Below are 20,302 nucleotides of genomic sequence, written 5' to 3' on the forward strand. Positions count from 1 at the left end.
GGACAGCAACGCTAACAATGAGGAAACTGATAGGAATAAATAGCTTATAGGGCACCACTTTTGTGTTTCTTGAATGTCCGGCCAGGCTCTACGGTTCTAAGGCCAGGGTATGAGTCACAAGAACTGTTGCATAAGCAATATCAATGTGAACCTAACCCCCCCCCCCCTTTTTTTTTTCCTTTCTGTATTCCCCTCCCTCTATGTTCTCTTTCTGTGGTATTCTTATGTTTTAATGAAGCTATAAGGCTACAATTATCGGAGGACAACAGCATAATACGTTTAAGCAAAGCTTTGCTGTCAATCTAGGAAAAATAGTTGTAAATTGTCGTATAGCAATTGTTTACTCTGTTATTGTAGCGGTACTTACCCTCTCCAGGGGCCGGCCGGGGTCCTCTGTTCTCGCCGCGCGCGGTCCTGCTTCTGCACGAGCCGCGCGCAGCTCATCCGACGGCTAAATCAGGAAGGCGGGTAGTCATGTGTTCCGCCTGACTCTAAGAGCGCGCCGCGTGTCTCGGGTGCGCTCTTAAAGGGACAGTGGGGGCCGAAATTTGAAACGGTCTCCCATTAACCCCTGTCATGTCACATTCCCCATACACTCACGTTTTGGGGGGAGTGGATATGACAGGGGCCTATCAAAGTGAACTCTAGGGTATCTATACTCACCTGTTCCTTAGTACCTTGCCCTATCGTGGTTTCTGTTCAGTTCCCTTTAGTGCTTGTATCGTTCAGTTGTTTTTTTGGTGCTTGACCTTGGCTTTGTTCCTGACTCCGCTTTCTCTTTATCCTTGCTTGTCTAGTCCGCCAGTTTGCTCTCCTGTGTACCAGTCCTTGGCTTGTTCTACTTTACGCTGTCTCTCTGTTCCCTTGACCTCGGCTTGTTCTGGACTCTGTCTTTTCTTGTACTCGTCTAAGTCTGGCCACTCTAAGGTCCGGTAAGACGTATCTTGTTTTCTTGCCTCTATCTGGACTATTCTTGCGTGTTGGGGTATATTACCGTGACAGTTATATGAAAATGTTACAGTTTTGATATTATATGCATTGATAACATTTTCTAATAAAAATGATATATGAAAAAAAAAAAGAAAAAGTGCAGAGACAAGCTACAAAATTTATAAAAGGAATGGAGCATTTTAGTTATGAAGAAAAGGTTAAAAAAAATGTAAATCTCTTTAGTTTGGAAAAACGGCGCCTGTGAGGGGATATGATAACATTATACAAATATATTCGGGGCCAGTTCAAACCATTATCTGGAAATCTTCAGAAACAGGGCTATACATAGAAAACGAGGTCACACATTTAGGCCGGAAGAAAGGAGATTTAATCTAAGGCAAAGAAAAGGTTTTTTTACAGTAAGAGCAATAAGGATATGTTATTATTTGCCTGAAGAGGTGGTTTTGTCTATACATATGTTTATACAGATGTTTAAACTGCAATTGGATAAATACTTGCAAAAATATAACATACAGGGATATAATTTCTAAGTAGTGGGGTAAAAGCTGCTTGATCCAAGGAGACATCTGACTGCTATTTTGGGTTCAAGAAGGAGTTTTTCCTAGTTTGTTGCAAAATTGGAAGCGTTTTAGACTGGGTTTTTTGCCTTCTTTCGGATCAACAGCAAAAACATATATGTGAGGAAGGCTGAATTTGATGGACGCAAGTCTCTTTACAGCTATATAACTATGCATCACAAATACAATAATGTTAGAAACATCTACTATGAAGCATTAAACAAATCTACTGGTAATACAAGATGTTCCATACCTTAACTCTTGTCTGGTAATTTAGTATTTCTGTGCTATAATGAAATTTCATTGTTGAAATTTCCTCTTGGCTACTTCCGTGAGTAGATTTCAATTTGTTTTCTGTCTCTAACAGTTTTTCTTGAAGAACCATCACAGTTGAAAGAGACGCCTCATGATTCTTCAGCTTCTCTTCCAAAGCAAGCTTACTGAGCTCCAGAGCAGCTATATCAGAATACAGATTTCCATTCTCTTTAGTCAAACTAAAACATTGAGCATTAAGTGTAGTTATATCTGCATTTGCGTTTTTAAGTTTTTCTTTGGTTTCAGAATGCTCTACTCTGGTTTTCTCTGCCTGTTTTTCTACTTGAGCAAATTCAACCTTCATACAAGAGTATTTTTCTTCCAAATGTGATTTTTGAATGGACATTTTTTCTTTCTCCTCTATTAATCGTTCCTCTCTTTCGTTAAATTTCATCACCTCTTCCATATGACCAACATTCAACTGTTCAATGTGTTTTTTCAACTGCTGAACTTGGCTCTGGTTCTCACTTAACATTGCCTCTGTCACAGCAAGTTTCTCCAGAGCACTGACTTTGTCCTCGTTAGTCCGATTAAGCATAACCCTGTCTTCTCTTGTCTCCTTCTGCAGCCTTTTCATTTCATCAAAACTAAGCTGTAGTTGTTTTTCTATCATAGTCATTCTATTTGTTATGTCTTCTGCATTTTTTTCAAGGGGGGACTTTTGTTCTAGATTACTCTTTTCTACCATCACAGATTCATCAATTTTGTGAGACTGTTTTGCACATATCTCCATTTTATTCGCTAAATCATAAAACTTGTCCACGGCTTCCTGGCACATACACTTGTTATGTAATTCTACATTTAATGATTTTTCTTTGAGTGATGCAATACTCTTCTCCAGCTGTTCAATTAGAACAATTGCATTGTTATGTTCAGTTTGTAATAATGAAAAATAGCTTTTTTTTTCCTGTTCTTGACCCTGCATTTCTTTGAAACAGTTTTCTAAAGTATTATATTTTTCATCTTTTTCTAAACATAGTTTCCTATAAATATGCAAGCTTTCATCAAATTCTTTATTCAATTCTAAAACCTTCTTCTCCTTCTCATCCACTGATACTAGAGCTGTATCCAGCAGGTTACGCAAACTTTTTTCTGATTCGCAAAATGCTTCCTTCTGTGCTTCCAACAAATGTAATGTTTGTTGAAGTTTTGTGTTCTCATGTTGAAGCACTGCCTCGGCTTCATTGAGTTTTTTATTATGGAAAAGTAAATTATTGTTTTTTTCAGTCAAATCTTTAATTAGTAAATTTTGCTTTGTGGTTTGCTCTTCCAAATTCTCTATAGTTCTAGCAAGAAGATTTCTATCTTCTGTCAGCAGACTATTTTCTTTTTTATTAACGCAAAGAGTTTGTGACATCTCTGTCAACTGTTGTTCCAGAATATGCAACTGTTGTGTTTTTATCTTGTCATTTTGCTGATGTGTTTCTTCTTTCAAACTGCATTCTTCGTTCAACTTCTTATATTCTTCTAGTACTTCAGCTAGAGACGACTCAAGTGAAGCTATGCGCTTTAACAAAAAATCTCGGTCTTCTTCAAAAACTGGAGGTGCAGTCTCAAAGTCACTTTTTAAGAGGCTGTCCATTACTTCCATAACTGTTAAGTGCTTTGTGTGTCCTTGTACATTTGATTCATACTTTCCCTCTGATTTTTTAAGGTTTTCTTTAAAAGTTGATAGTGTTTGGTTCTCATGTCGATATTCATGAATGTTCTCTAATGCATTGTCTGTTTGAAATCTTTGCTCATTCTGAAAATATATATCTTTATTGCTTTCATCCTTAAAAAAACATTTTTTTCTTGGAATGATGCTATTATACTGCTCAGATAAATCACTATTTCCTTGTACATCATGTACATCATTGGCATTACTTGCACTAACTGATGTATTATATTCTTCTAGCTCCTGCAGAGGAGATTGCAATTGCATTATTTCCTTTGGGCACCCTTTTTGCGGTTTTCTCTTTTCTCTCTCACGTTCACCTGATTTGAACGTAGAGAGGCACATTTGTAACTCCTGAACAATGCTTAGAGTGGACTGAGAAAATGCATGTTGTTGCTGTAACTCCTTTATCATCTTTATTAAATATTCAGTTCCTTTTACAATACTGTTGTTAGCTTCTCTTTCTTCCTTTGACATTTCCAGCTGGAGCTGCAATGAGTTGTGTAGGTCTTGATTTTCCTTCACAAGCTGCTTAACATGGCTTTCTAGTTCTCTAGTTCTTCTTTCAGTTTCATCTAATTCAATGCGCATTTCATCCAAGCTGTCCAGTGGTTCAACATTTAGAGAGTTATTTGGTTCAAGATTTGATGGAAACTCTTGATTCTGAAAAAAATAAATAAAGATAATATATATCAATTATTTATGTGCTGATAATATAAAATATATTAAACAACAATTATAATATGTAATTATCAAAAGCAAAACTATGAACTATTATTAGAAAACGAAAAAAGTTACTTATGCACGGTACCAAATCCCTATGTATATTTAAATATAGGTTTTTGTGGCCACTTCAAGGTCAATTAAAGTGCAAGATCACCTTCCAGCAACAATGCAAATCTCCTCTTGCTGCCTTCAGCCTAAAGGCAAAATCTCTGAGACAGAAGAGGATGTTATATGCAGCCCTATCTACACCTTGCCTGGTCTTGATACACATACAGCCTTCCTACACACTTTCTAAAAAAAAGTTTCTAAATTACTTAGCTTCTTTTATTGCATAGTGTGTTTAATGAAGAATTTTGTATCTCCTGATCTGTTAATTGTCTACTAGAGCCTAAAGTAGCTTCCATGTGTGATTTAAGCTTTGTTAACAGAAAATGACATAAGAAGTTCTACTGTAGGGGACATGTCTTGGCCACCATCTTAGATGGCCACCACCTAGATGAGCTCTGGGGACATTGGGACAATATTGTTCCATAACTACAATTTATTACTTTAAATGAGCTGATATAATTATTGAAGAAAGAATGAGAAATAAGGGCTGCGCCAGAGAGACTTTATGTAAAATAATAATAACAGTCCAAATGAAAAGAGTCTTATCTAAAATGCTCTTATTGGAGTCACAGAGTCTATAGGTGCTAGCGAGGAACAAATGTCCTCGCTGTTCTCCTCCATGTAGATCCACTCATATGCAAGAGATAAAACAAATAGAGAACCAAATAGTGCAATAAGTCCAATAATAGAATAAATAAAATATAAAAGGCTGGTATAAAACTCACATTTGCAAGAGCTATAACTCGCTCTAGTGTAAAAGGCGTACAGCGGTACAATCCCCGCTTATGGGATATGGGGTAAGCTTCCTCCGTCAGTGGTATGTACAACACTCAAATAAAAAGAGACAACCAATAGTGCTCACTGGATAAAATACTGGAAATAAAATCTATAAAATGGTACTCACAAGGAAGGAGCAGACCAACTGCTCCTTGAAGATAGCGCTGGTGGTATGATCCCCACCTAGGATTACTTGGAAGGTCCAGGGTGATAAAAATGCAAGGTAAAAAAACAATCTAAAGTGTATCAAAAGATAAATGGCACAAGTAAAAAGTGACCAAATACTCTTTAATATATCAAAATACCCAAAATATCCACAAACGCGCTTCGCCAATATTCCATATTGATAAAGCCGTATTGGCGAAACGCGTTTGTGGATTTTCCATATTGATAAAGCCGTATTGGCGAAACGCATTTGTGGATATTTTATTGTGTATTTCGATATACTAAAGATTATTTGGTCACTTTCTACTTGTGCCATTCGCATTGGAATTATTGGAGACAGTAAATGCATTTAAAAACAAGGTGAACCAGCAAGCCGAAAAATTACCATATCTGACCATAAGACGCACCTAGTTTTTAGAGGAGGAAAACAAGAAAAAAATATTCTGAATCAAATGGTGTACTAAACCATTGAATAAACTACTGCTTTATCAGAATAATATGAACAGCAGTCAACAGTGGCATTAAGAACCATCATCACTGTCAACAAATGAAGAGAGACTTTAAGGTTTGAGTACTCTTCTAGTTTTCTGTGAACCCCAAGAACTCATCATTGCTAGAGTCAGAATTTATGAAGCTCAGTTGCTCACAATTACTGACATCACTTTCTTTGCTATCTTCATATGAGATATCTTCATTTCCATCCAAAGCATTGCTATTGCCACATTTTTTGAATGACTGTAGAACGATTTCCTCCTTCACTGAGTGCCATGATGTTTCCACCCATTCACAAATTTGAGTGATAGTGGGCCTCTTCATTTGTCAAGTAGATGTCAGATCATGATTACCAGCAGCCATCCATTTGTTCCACTTTTCTTGCATGAAAACCTTAAATGGTTTGTTGATGGAAACCTTGAGAGGTTGCAACTGGCTGATAAGACCTCCAGGAATTACAGCGAAATGAGTCTTCACTTCTTTAAAGCACTTGTTTGTAGTTTCGCTAATATGTGCTCTAAATTGGTCAAGTACTAATAAGGCAGTTTTTTTCAGAAGCCCTCCAGGACGTTTGGGCCACACTTTTTCAACCCATACTCTCATTCCATTTTCGGCCATCCATCCTGTCTCATGAACATGTGCAACAACTCCTGTTGGAATCACTTCTTTTGGAAATGTTTTCCTTTTGAAAATTAACATGGGTGGCAATTTGGTACCGTCTGCACAGCACGACAACACAACCGTAGGATGGGTTCTCTCATGTCTGGAGGTTTTCACGGTGATAGTTTTGGCACTTTTCAGATCAACAGTCCTATTAGATGGCACATTAAAGGTTAGTGGGATTTCAGCCATATTCCCAATCTGGCCAATTTCAAACCCATTTTTCTTCCTAGCATCAATTCCAAATTTATGAAAAGACAGAATCTTAGATTCGTATTCTTTTGGCATTTTTTTGAGCAATTTTACTTTTGGTGCACATAGCAAGGCGACACATCTGTAGCACCACAATGGTGATCTAGTAAAATTGTGAATGCCATTCTCTACAGCAATGTGTTTGGCTTCATATATTATAATTTTTGTAGAGACTGAGAAGCCATTATTTCGGTGATGTGTGATCCATTCATGGCCATGCCTAACTGTGGCCACTTTGCAGCATTTCCACGAAAGTGTGCTTACTTTTATCTGCTTTTTGCAGCTGATCCTCCTGTTTCCTCCACTCTCTTTTTTCAGTTGGAGGTGGCCCAAAATGTCTCTCCGCTGCTCTGTTTCCATGCTCCTTGGCATAGTTTACTACCTCTAATTTAAAAGGAATATTATATGCTAGTCTTTTCTGCTTTATCATTCTTGTATGTAGAATGGCGTAGGTTTTCTGCAAGAAATTACAGTGATGAAGGAACGGTATCTCCAATGTTTACCACTGAGCGCTGACCATGACCATGACCCTTGACCATGGTCAATCAGAAAACACACTCTGGTGGCACAAAGCAAATAGAATTGCATCCATATTAAATAAACAGAATTTACAACATATGGCCGACTATCCTAATACTGCTTTAGAGACAGAAACAAACAAAAAAAATGGGCTTTGTGCATCATATGTATAAATTAATAATTGATAACGGGAGTCAACCTTTCACACCAGAAGTGCGTCGCAGAGGAATTAGATAGAAATGGGGGTTTCCTGTAAAGGTTCTCTTCCGCATGGACGGTCGGAACTTTGCTGCTACAGGTGTTTCCAGCCCATACATGTTCACCTTCTACTTCTGAGTAGCCCAATAAGAGAAGCAAGCCTGATGCTCCAAAACAACCGACACAGCATCTGAGTTCCTAACTTATTTTCCAGATGGTGTGGTTTCGATTTTCAGTGTTCCTGTTCCGGTACCGCTTGTTGGATTACCTCAAGTAATGTCGGACTTGCCTGCTGTTTTTTGATTATTTTAAAAACAATTTGACTCCACATATTTATGCTACTTCAATATGGAACGCCCAAAAAGCTGTCTTGAGAGGTCACTTTATACAATGTAAAAGATCTTGAGAAAGAATTATACAATCTCAATCAGGCAAATAAATGTGGCCTTTCCCCTTCTCTTGCCACAATAATATCTGAAACTAAAGATAAAATTCATGCAGTTCAGAACACACGGCCTTGATGTTAAAGAAACTGAAACAAATTTTGTATTCGAAAGGCAACAAGGCTTCCTCTTTATTGGCCTCAAAGCTTCGACATAAGCTTTTGCAGTCTAGGATAGAGCATTTATTGGCAGAGTATGATGTTAAAATTACACTTTGCAATTTGGCATTAGATCCAACTGTGAAGCAGCCCACATTGGATAAAATTATATTTCCTAGATAAAATCCCTTTGAAACAAATATCAATTGATAAATTGGACATTTTAAATTCTCCCATTTCCCATAAACAAATAATGGATGCTAGTAACATGATTCCGGATGGCAAGGCATCGGGACCTGATGGTTTCACAATGGCGTATTATAAGTATTTTTCCGGTGTATCTTTTTTCCTCATCTACTTAATTTATTTAATCATTACTGGTCTCATGAAGAAATGCCAGAGGAGGCGTTATGCGCTCAAATTATAACATTACCTAAACCTGGCAAAGCACCTAATTTGTGTTCAAATTTTCACCCAATATCACTTATTAATAATGATACTAAAATATATTCCAAAATATTGGTAAATTGGTTAGCTCAAATACTTCCACTTCTAATTGATCAAGAACAGGTGGGCTTCTTTTTAAACCATCATTCCCCAGATAGCACTAGACGCTATATTAATTTGATTCACCACATTAAAATGAAGCTGCTTCTCTGCCCTTATCTTTAGATGCGGAGAAGGCGTTATATAGGATACATTGGAATTTTTTTAAATAAGTTATGTCGAGGTTTCATATTCAGGGGCGGACTGAGCACTCGGGCAAATCGGTCATGGACCGAGGGCCCGAGGCTCTGGGGGGCCCGCCCCTGCTGCAGTGCAGTAATGGCTGAGCTGGGGAGTTAATCTCCCCAGCCAGCCTGCACTCAGCAAGGGGCCCGCACAGCCTGCTGCTAAAAATATTCTCCCTCCGTGCAGGGCACACTGAGAGACAGCTAAGGGGCCTTCCAAAGACCCCACTAGGCTGCCCCTCAGTGTGCCTGTCTCCAAAAACAGCCTCACTGAGCTGCCTGTAACTGCTCAGGGCAGCTCTGTGCAGCTTGTTCTGCAGGAAGTGACATCACCAGTCACAGTGCAGAGTGAGCTGTGCGGAGCTGCCATGAGCAGTGTTACAGGCAGCATGTCAAGATCCTGTGCCTGGAGTGGCGAGGGACTTTCCAGGAGAGGATGTCTGGACTACCAGAGAGGTAAGACTTGTAAGTGGGGGGGCTTTCATTTTTTTTTTAAATCATTACTTTTTTTTTAAATTACAAATATTTTAATGATATTTCCCCTACTAGTGCCCCTTCCCCTCTGCACCCTCTGCCACCACAACCCCCCTGCTCCCTCTGAAGCCCCTACCCCTCTCCCTCTGAAGCCCCTACCCCCCTCCCTCTGAAGCCCCTAACCCCCCCCCGCTCCCTCTGAAGCCCCTACCCCCTCCCTCTGAAGCCCCAACCCCCCTCCCTCTGAAGCCCCAACCCCCCCTCCCTCTGAAGCCCCTACACCCCCTCCCTCTTAAGCCCCTACCCCCCCTCCCTCTGAAGCCCCTACCCCCCCTCCCTCTGAAGCCACTACCCCCCCTCCCTCTGAAGCCCCTACCCCCCCCTCCCTCTGAAGCCCCTACCCCCCCTGCTCCCTCTGAAGCCCCTACCCCCCTGCTCCCTCTGAAGCCCCTACCCCCCTGCTCCCTCTGCAGCCCCTATTCCAACTGCTCCCTCTGCAGCCCCTACCCCCACTGTAACTCCTCCCTTTAAACTTACAACTCCTATCATCCATACCCCCAGCTCCCTCTGCACACCTTACTCCCCTGTCCTCTCTGCAGCCCCTACCCCACTGCACCGTCTGCTGCCCCTAACCCATGCTCCCTTTGCAGCCCCTTCCCCCCTACCTTTGCAGCCCCTACCCCCCTGCTCCCTCTGCAGCCCCTGCTTCCTCTGTAACCCCTTCCTTTACACTTACAACTCCTATCATGCCAAGGCACTTTACACTTACAACTCCTATCATCCCTACTCCCTCTGCAGCCCCTACCCCACTACACCATCTGCAGCCCCTTACCCATGCTCCCTCTGCAGCTCCTACACCCCACTCCCTCTGTAGTCCTTACCCCCCCCACTCCCTCTGTAGCCCCTACCCACTAATGAGATCCTAGCCCACTGCTACCCCTGCACCCTCTACTGCCCCTCACCCTCTGCACCCACTTTAGCCCCTACCCCCAGGCACCCACTACAGCCTCTATACCCTATGCACCAACTGCAGCCCCTACACTCCCTGCACTTACTACAGCTTATATTTCCCTTTGCAATCACAACAGCACCTATTATCCTACCCCCCTGCTCCCTCTGCAGCTCCTACCCCTCCCCTCTCTGCAGCTCCTACCCCCTGCTCCCTCTGGAGCCCCTACCCCCCTGCTCCCTCTGGAGACCCTACCCCCCTGCTCCCTCTGGAGACCCTACCCCCCTGCTCCCTCTGGAGACCCTACCCCCCTGCAGAGATCCTACCCTCTGCTACCCCTGCACCCTCTGCTGCCCCTCACCCCCTGCATTCACTTTAGCCCCTACCCCCAGGCACCCACTACAGCCTCTATACCCTATGCACCAACTGCAGCCCCTACACTCCCTGCACTTACTACAGCTTATATTTCCCTTTGCAATCACAACAGCACCTATTATCCTACCCCCCTGCTCCCTCTGCAGCTCCTACCCCCCTGCTCCCTCTGCAGCTCCTACCCCCCTGCTCCCTCTGGAGCCCCTACCCCCCTGCTCCCTCTGGAGCCCCTACCCCCCTGCTCCCTCTGGAGCCCCTACCCCCCTGCTCCCTCTGGAGCCCCTACCCCCCTGCTCCCTCTGGAGCCCCTACCCCCCTGCTCCCTCTGGAGCCCCTACCCCCCTGCAGAGATCCTACCATCTGCTACCCATGCACCCTCTGCTGCCCCTCACCCCCTGCACCCTCTGCTGCCCCTCACCCCCTGCATTCCCTTTATCCCCTACCCCCAGGCACCCACTACAGCCTCTATACCCTATGCACCCACTACAGCCTCTATACCCTATGCACCAACTGCAGCCCCTACACTCCCTGCACTTACTACAGCTTATATTTCCCTTTACAATCACAACAGCACCTATTACCCTCTGCACCCACTACAGCCTCTCTTCCCCCCCTGTGCCCTCTGCAGTCCCTTCCCCCTGTACCCTCTGCAGCCTTTTCCCCCCACATCCTCTACAGCCCCTTCCTACCAGCACCCTCTGCAGTCCCTACCCCTTTGCACGCACAACCATAAAGGAACGCTATAGTTACCAGAACAACTACAGCTTAATGTAGTTATTCTGGTGAGTATAGTCTGCCCCTGCAGGGTTTTTGCTGTAAAGGCTGCCTTTTCAGAGAAAAAGCAATGTTATCTTGCTGCCTAGGAACATCTAGGTGCTTCCTGTGTCGGTGTTGCAAAATGTGCAGCACTGACATTCCGCATCTCCATGCTCCATATGGAGACGCTGAACACTTGTCATAGAGAAGCACTGATTCAATGCATCTCTATGAGGAGATGTTGATTGGCACAGCGTAGTGTTTTGCCGCACATGCACAATAGCCTTACAGTGCTTTCCTAGGGTAGAGCATTGGGCTGGCTGAGATCATCTAAAATTGTTTAACTGTGCCAAGGAGTTTGGTCGGTGATGGAAAAAAGGTGAGTAAATCCCGTTTTTATGGGGGGCCAGAAACCTATAGCGTCAGGAATACACTTTTGTATTCCTGACACTATAGTGTTCCGTTAAAGGGACACTATAGTCACCCAGACCACTTCAGCTCAATAAAGTGGTCTGGGTGCCAGGTCCCCCAGGTTTTAACCCTTCAGATGTAAACATAGCAGTTTCAGAGAAACTGATATGTTTACATTGCAGGGTTAATCCAGCCTCTAGTGGCTTTCTTCCTGACAGCCGCTAGAGGCGTTTCTGCGGCGCTGCATGCAAAAATCGCATTCATCATGCAGAACGTCCATACGAAAGCTTTGAGAAATAATTTTCTATGGACTGTTTGAATGCATGCACGTTTCTTGCCGCGCATGCACATTCTGCTCCACTTGGAAGCTGACGCCGGCGGGGGAGGGGAGGTCACCAGCACCGAGGGAGCCCAGCGCTGGATAGAGGTAAGTGGCTGAAGGAGTTTTAACCCCTTCAGCCCAGCGGGAAGGGGACCCTGAGGGTGGGGGGTGGGGTGGACCTAAGGGTTATATAGTGTTAGGAAAACGAGTTTGTTTTCCTGACATTATAGTGATCCTTTAAGGTAGGTTGTAACATTTAACACTTGATGCATTGTAATTTAAGACGCAAAATTTGGACCTCATACAAACTCATTGCCAAAATTCAGAAATACCCCTTTATACAAACTGCCATGCTACACAAACACATAAAAAAAATACTACCCTATTCATAAAACCCAAAAAATTAATTCACATATCCTGATACTACACACAAAGACATACATATATACACTCACACTAGCGCTTACAGTTAATATACACACAGAAACATACATTAACTTTACACGTACATATAATCAAATACACGGTACACCTACACCAGCATATATATCGGTCTGCTTGGGGCCCAGGTGCTAATTTTGCCCGGGGGCCCAGGCCACTGTCAGTCCGTCCCTGTTCATATTCCAGATTCCTTCGTCAGAGCTGTGTTTGCATTGTACTGTAATCCAACGGCCACGGTGTCCGCAACTGGCTACAATATGACAGTTTTGCTTTAACCAACGGGATCAGACAGGGCTGCCCATTGTTGCCGCTGTTATTCGTGCTGGCAATGGAGCCATTGGCTGAGTCTATAAGACAGTGTGCGGACATCGAGAGTATTGTGGTAGAAGAGAGGGAACATAAAATATGCTTATTTGCAGATGACATTGTTATCATTGAAAAATTCTTCAACCTCAGTCCCGTCATTAATGTCTATCTTGCAAGAATTTGGCGACACTATAAATTAAACATAAATAAAACTCAGGCGATATCCTTTTTTGTCCCATGGCACAAATTGAACGCTTTAAAAGAGGACTTCGACTGGAAGGATTCATACATCTCCTATCTAGGTATTAATCTCTGTAAGAACCTGTCAAATATGCATACATATAATTTAGCTAAGGTCAGGCACGCTTTTAGGGATGACATTGAGAGATGGTGTAGTCTGGAAATTTCTTGGTTGGGCAGAATAAAGTCGGTCAAAATGACTTTCCTTACTAAACTTTTATACTTTCTTAGAGTTATCCCTCTCACTATACCTCTTTTTTTAATAAGGTTTACTCTGCCCTTCTGGCATTTCTCTGGAATAAAAAAAAAACGTGTTGAATTCAACTGGCTATTCTACAAAAACTTAGGGTTAGTGGAGGTATGGGTTTGTCAAATTTGAGTCAGTATTGTTTAGCAGCTAATGCTCTTAAATTTAATTTGGTACATGGTCGCCCACTGTGGTTGGAGATGGAGGCTACTAAGATATCTCCTTTTAAGCTGAAGTGCTACGGTCAACCTCCTCTCTTCGGCCGTGGACGGCGAACATGTTCCAAGAACACTGTTAAGGCTTGGGATGCTGTATTAAAAAACATGAAACCTTATGCTATTTGGTCCAAGATTTTTATCTTTTGACCAGTTACATTTGGTCTGGATGCCTCTGATGCCCTGATGCACAGACAGATGGCAGAATAAATTTGCGATAATTTTAAGGATCAGGATTTGGATGCTCGTGTAATAAACATGTCTCCATTAGAAAAAACACAACATTTAAATCCTAGTCAGAGATGCACCATCTTGATGTGCTACGCTTATTTTGCTGGTACACTAGGTCCAAAATTAGAATACATGGCAAAATCAGAGAGCGAGTTGAATGAAACTTTCACAGTTGAGGAATGGCATAAAATTATATTAGCTTTGTAAGGAGTCACACAATCCACTGTCCTATTAGAGTCACATTATAAACTCTTATATAGTTGGCACTTAACTTCCTCCAGACTTTTCAATTTCAAACTATTAAATACAAACACATGCTGGAGGGAATGTGGAGAGGTAGGCACACTTAACAATAATTGGAATCCTTACCACTTTATTTTCAACTCTATCACCCACAGTGTGTCTCCTGAAGAAACTCCCAGATGGTTTACTCACAGAAATTAGAATACGTCATATTCTGATCTCAGCAACCTCAGTCATTCCTGGAAATCGGATAGTATTCCTTCTATGACTGAGGTGTTAAATAACATACTAGAGATCAAGAGGTGCAACTTGGCCTTTAGAGCCCCCTTATACACTCTAAGGTATAAATGGGGACTCTGGGAGCGGGAAGTCAGAAAAATATATTCACTTTAACACTTACATCACTTGACCAGACACCAACACAGAAAGCTATCCAATATTATCTTTAAAAAACAAACAAAAAAACAAGACACTGCAGATCTGAGATCTTTTTATTTGTTTTCTTAATTTTATTGTTGTTTGATAGAATTCATAATTGGCATAACGTAACTGGAAACATTTACTTGTTGTATTCCCCAGTTATAATTTTTTTTTTATTTGTTTTACTTTGTAATTAATACAGTGTTATTGCCATTATTGTTATTGAATAACTTAATAATAATAATAATAAACATTTTAAGAAGTTCTACTGTAAACATATTGAGCTGTAAAACCTGCTTAATTTTGGGGGGGCAGTGTGAGTCAAAAGTGATTGAACGCTAAACTGACAGAGAATTAAGAAAATACACTGCAGGGGCATGACCTTAATACCAAACCTGGACCTTTATACCATACCTTCATTAAGCTTAAGTTATTTTGGTGCTTAGAGTGATCCTTTAATTTCTTCTCAAAAAAGATAGATAAGGGGGCGGGGCCGACCACCATGCTGAGAGGTCGCATTCAAGTCAAGCTCCTGCAGATCTACGACAATTATGCTCATAAAAAGCAATTAAGCTACTCATCTGCAGTTAAGAAGCAGCGGTCCTGCGGGCAAGGAGGTGCTGGAGCTGAGGCTACTCGGATTCCAAGCGTTTTGACCCCTGAGAAGGCACATAAGCACAGCTCCATCTGAGGCCTACCCGAGGGGTGAGTGAGGTGGACGGCCGCTACCTCACTATCCTGCCCTGCGGTTTCCCTTCGGAACTCCGATGCCACGCGGTAAGGGCCCCGTATCCCCCCCCTTTGGACCGGGGGGGTCATCCCGGTCCCAGGAGACTGTCTCCGCGACCTGTAGTGCTTGGGCCTGAGGGGGCTCCCCACTACCAAAATGGCGGAAACGGGAGGCAACCCTGAAATGGCGGGGCAACCAGGGACCACCAGATCACAGCTACACTGATACCTAGAGGCTGTCCAGACGGCGGTAAAGCAACGGGGCCCCTCGCTACAGCGCAGCTACCATCTTACCTATCCACAGACGGGGATTCACAGCTCCCGCGGCAACGAGCAGTCGGGACCTGCCACCCGGTCCATCAATAAGCAAGGCTGCTACTAATGCCAACCTACACGACAACACAGCAATCCAACTACATCCAGCTGAGGACCTCACGATGGACTCTCACAAGGGGAGAGCACTCACCCCTCTCACAAGGGGAGAGCACTCACCCCTCTTACCAGTGAACACGATGGACTCACTCCTACCATGCCACACACTCTGCAGATCGGGGGTTGGATAAGCATGAACTGCCACAGCATGAACTGCCAAAGGGACTCTCTCTCAAGGTCTGGGCTGCACTCAGTGGGAGAAGCTCCTGACACTTTTCAGCAGTTACATGATGCTAGTCTAATTTTGTATAGTTAAATGTGCCTTATTGCAATGTTACGCTGCTTCCTCTCTCCTATATACAAATCTATTTTAACTCTTATGACTGCTCTGTAGACAAAAACGACTAGTCTGTGTACCAATATACTCACTGTTATATTAACCATCATTACACTCAGACAAATGCTATGCTTAAATATGTTTACAGATTACATCAGCATGTATTGAATCATATTTTCTAGTACTCAGTAACTAATCTACAGCAACAGTTATACTTAACCTGCCATACTATGCATACTTATGCAGTGTAGTTTCATCAACTATTAATCTATATAAAAATTGTGCAGAATATTCCACATGCCAACCAACTGTTAAATATCTGTTTGTATGCTTGTCAAAGCTGTTGGGGCATGACGAGCCCACTTGTTATATTTTCATGCACGCTAAAAATAAAGAATTAAAAAAAAAAAAGATAGATAAGTGATGAAAATGTGAATGTTAAAACATAACTTATTTTTTATTTTGATAAGAACAAATTATAGTTTGTGCCTCAATTGGGGAATACAATTGGACTAATAGTTAGAAAATGCTAAATAAAATAATTAGAATATAATTAGAATTGATTAATCAGTTTTAATTGCTACTAGTCGAATCCAACAACTTGGGGAATAATTAAATTAGATTCCTATGTACCAAATGTGTAGCAATTTATAATGTAAATTTTGCCTGTTTTAGTGAGTAAAATATTAAATGGTAACCTCCCAGAGTTTCTCCAATAATTGCAGAAGGAACAGTGAAAACCAATATTTGTAAGTATTAAGACATCAGAAGGAAGTCTGATACACTGTTACTATTCAAAAGTTGCAACGGTAAGTATCAATCTTTAGTCAATAATATATAATGTTGCAAATGAGATCCAACCATACATACAGACCTCCAGCAGGTGCACTGTTCCCCAAGCACTAATTCACTAAGTAAAACCAAAACTGTTCCTGATAACAATGGAAAAAAATCAGAAACAAAAAATAATAATAGTGAGGGTATATATCAAAATCACTTAAACCCTCAGAACTCTCTATGGAATCAGAATCTTGGTACACTAGTCCCTACTTATTTGCCAGCCGACCAATGTTTCCTTAGTCCAAGTAAGAAAATATAAAGTGAAAAAATACAGAAAAAAAAAAAATAATTCACTGAAAGTAAAGAGTAAAGAGTAAAGAGGCGGCAACCAAGACAGGTAATGAAAGCACTCAACGCTTGTTTCACCCAGTCAATATCACTAAATAGTGAGCAACAGTTGAGTAGACATGTCCGTAGTTGCGGCACAGCCAGTAGAGCAGGTGGGATATTTTAGTCCTCCCTTATTTACTAATACTTAGTATTTTTTACTTAGTATTAGTAAAGTTGGCTGATAGCATCCTTATACTTGTAAGCATGCCATTATAAGGCTCTCTCACATGGTGACAATTTAGGGGGCTATCTACTAAAATGCTGCAAGATTCAGCCGCAGCATGCATTGGAATTTCATCCGAACATGAATAGACAAACTCAACATTCTGTTTGGACGCAATTCTGTCATTTTGGCAGTACCCTTGTCTAAATGGCGAGACATTTAGTAATCGCGAAAGGAAGCAACACGATGGAAGGGTGAGTATTGTGGGAAAATGTATTTAGGCTCCTCCTTGTGTCAACCGTAGGAATAATTTGTAAGACTAAGTAGTCCCTACTTTGTAGTATATTTTAAAGAGAACTGGATCAGAAATAAAGAAAATAAGAACAGATTCTGAAATAGGAAGAGAAGAGGAAGTAATTAGGAAAAGGTCAATTCAGCGTGACATTGTTGCTTTAATTGTCACACAAAAAAGTTTAATGAAAACATATTTATTTTGTGTAACAAAGAAATTGTATTGATAAGGACTGGTTTACTGCACTTGCTATTTGTAATTAAGGTTGAAGCAATGGATTTATTTTGCTGTTGGGTTGGATATCTTGGACTATAATAGTAAATCCACAAGAACCTTATTAAGGCAGCCATGCAACAAAAATATATAATATATTCAGTGGAGTATCCTGGTTTTGTGCTGCCCTAGGCATGACAAAACTCAGGCGCTCCAGTGGGGCTGCTGGGCGAGTGGGCACGCCACAGAGTGATGCCAGGAGCCGAAATATGACATCATATTCCGGCTCCCGGCATCACTCTGTGGCGCGCGAGGGAGCTGAGCATAGAGCTCAGGGGAAAGTGCTCCCTCGCCAGCGCTGCCCGCCCTCCCGAACCGGATTTTTAGTTAGCTGCAAGGCTAACAGGACATTTGCCCTGGGCATTTGGGGGCGGCTTATTTTTGCTGCCCCCTGGAAAATGCTGCCCAAGGCAAATGCCTTGATTGCCTTGCGGCTAATACGTCCCTAAATATATTCTGCAAGTCTTTGAAATCTGCATATAACTTACATAATATGGACAGTTATTTAACTTACTTCCAATTGACTAAGTTTGGAAATAGATCTAATCAGTTCAAACAATAGGCTAGCAAGTAAATAGAATAATACAAGAATTTATGTTTTACATATATATACACTGCTCAAAAAAATAAAGGGGACACAAAAATAACATCCTAGATCTGAATGAATTAAATATTCTTCTGAAATACTTTGTTATTTACATAGTTGAATGTGCTGACAACAAAATCACACAAAAATTAAAAAATGGAAATCAAATTTTTCAGCCCATGGAGGTCTAGATTTGGAGTCACACTCAAAATTAAAGTGGAAAAACACACTACGGGCTGATCCAATTTTGATGTAATGTCCATAAAACAAGTCAAAATGAGGCTCAGAAGTGTGTGTGGCCTCCACGTGCCTGTATGACCTCCCTACAATGCCTGTGCATGCTCCTGATGAGGTGGCGGATGGTCTCCTGAGGGATCTCCTCCCAAACCTCGACTAAAGCATCTGCCAACTCCTGGACAGTCTGTGGTGCAACGTGACGTTGGTGGATGAAGCGAGACATGATGTCCCAGATGTGCTCAATTGGATTCAGGTCTGGGGAACGGGCGGGTCAGTCCATAGCATCAATGCCTTCGTCTTGCAGGAACTGCTGACACACTCCAGCCACATAAGGTCTAGCATTGTCTTGCATTAGGAGGAACCCAGGGCCAACCGCACCAGCATATGGTCTCACAAGGGGTCTGAGGATCTCATCTCGGTACCTAATGGCAGTCAGGCTACCTCTGGCGAGCACATGGAAGGCTGTGCAGCCCCCCAAAGAAATGCCACCCCACACCATTACTGACCCACTGCCAAACCAGTCATGCTGGAGGATGTTGCAGGCAGCAGAACGTTCTCCACGGCGTCTCCAGACTCTGTCATGTCTGTCACATGTGCTCAGTGTGAACCTGCTTTCATCTGTGAAGAGCACAGGGCGCCAGTGGCGAATTTGCCAATCTTGGTGTTCTCTGGCAAATGCCAAACGTCCTACACGGTGTTGGGCTGTAAGCACAACCCCCAACTGTGGACATCGGGCCCTCATACCACCCTCATGGAGTCTGTTTCTGACCGAATGAGCAGACACATGCACATTTGTGGCCTGCAGGAGGTCATTTTGCAGGGCTCTGGCAGTGCTCCTCCTGTTCCTCCTTGCACAAAGGCGGAGTTAGCGGTCCTGCTGCTGGGTTGTTGCCCTCCTACTGCCTCCTCCACGTCTCCTGATGTACTAGCCTGTCTCCTGGTAGCGCCTCCATGCTCTGGACACTACGCTGACAGATACAGCAAACCTTCTTGCCATAGCTCGCATTGATGTGCCATCCTGGATGAGCTTCACTACCTGAACCACTTGTGTGGGTTGTAGACTCCGTCACATGCTACCACTAGAGTGAAAGCACCGCCAGCGTTTAAAAGTCACCAAAACAAGAGCCAGGAAGCATAGGAACTGAAAAGTGGTCTGTGGTCACCACCTGCAGAACCATTCCTTTATTGGGGGTGTCTTGCTAATTGCCTATAATTTCCACCTGGTGTCTATCCCATTTGCACAACAGCATGTGAAATTGATTGTCACTCAGTGTTGCTTCCTAAGTGGACAGTTTGATTTCACAGAAGTGTTATTGACTTGAAGTTACATTGTGTTGTTTAGGGTTCCCTTTATTTTTTTGAGCAGTGTATATATATATATATGAAATAAATGTGTCACTGTAAATTTATTTTTTGAAGAGTAAAACAAACGGCTATTTAACTCTTTAATACGTTAAGTAACCTCTAGGCCTTATACAAATGAAATGGTAGGATATGTGTTTACAACTAGCCTTTACACTAGGCCATCTAGCAACAGATGTACTGTCACAACCCTTTGTTAAAAGAAAGGATAGCTGTAATAACAGAGGTATATAACAAAGGAAGTAGTGTAAAAAGCCAGTCAGCATGCCACCAAGAAAATGGAAGCAGAGAGGATTCCATCTAAATGTCTCATACAAGGGGTACAAATCCCACTCCATAGTCTCTGGACTCACAGTTTGTAGGACGGCTGGCTCTAAAGGAGGGAAAAATGCACAGAATGGGTAAAGCAAATGTTTGAGAAACTATGGCTAAAATTTATATATTTCTTCAATTTGAGCAACCTACTCTCTAAAAGAAAACTAGAAAAAATAGAAAATGTGTTCCC

At 42.2% G+C, this 20,302-nt stretch overlaps 1 protein-coding gene across 3 annotated transcripts in view; it reads right to left on the bottom strand.

Moving 5' to 3' along the window:
* FYCO1 (FYVE and coiled-coil domain autophagy adaptor 1) overlaps nucleotides 1-20,302 on the bottom strand; it is a 260,863-nt gene that overhangs the window by 144,224 nt on the left and 96,337 nt on the right. For all 3 annotated transcript variants that reach the window (XM_063452011.1, XM_063452010.1, XM_063452009.1), the window contains one exon: nucleotides 1,762-4,143. In XM_063452011.1, the coding sequence (XP_063308081.1) occupies nucleotides 1,762-4,143 (2,382 nt within the window). The remainder of the gene's footprint in view (nucleotides 1-1,761; nucleotides 4,144-20,302) is intronic.

The sequence above is a fragment of the Pelobates fuscus genome, chromosome 4 (assembly GCF_036172605.1).
Source record: "Pelobates fuscus isolate aPelFus1 chromosome 4, aPelFus1.pri, whole genome shotgun sequence".
Classification (NCBI taxonomy): domain Eukaryota; kingdom Metazoa; phylum Chordata; class Amphibia; order Anura; family Pelobatidae; genus Pelobates; species Pelobates fuscus.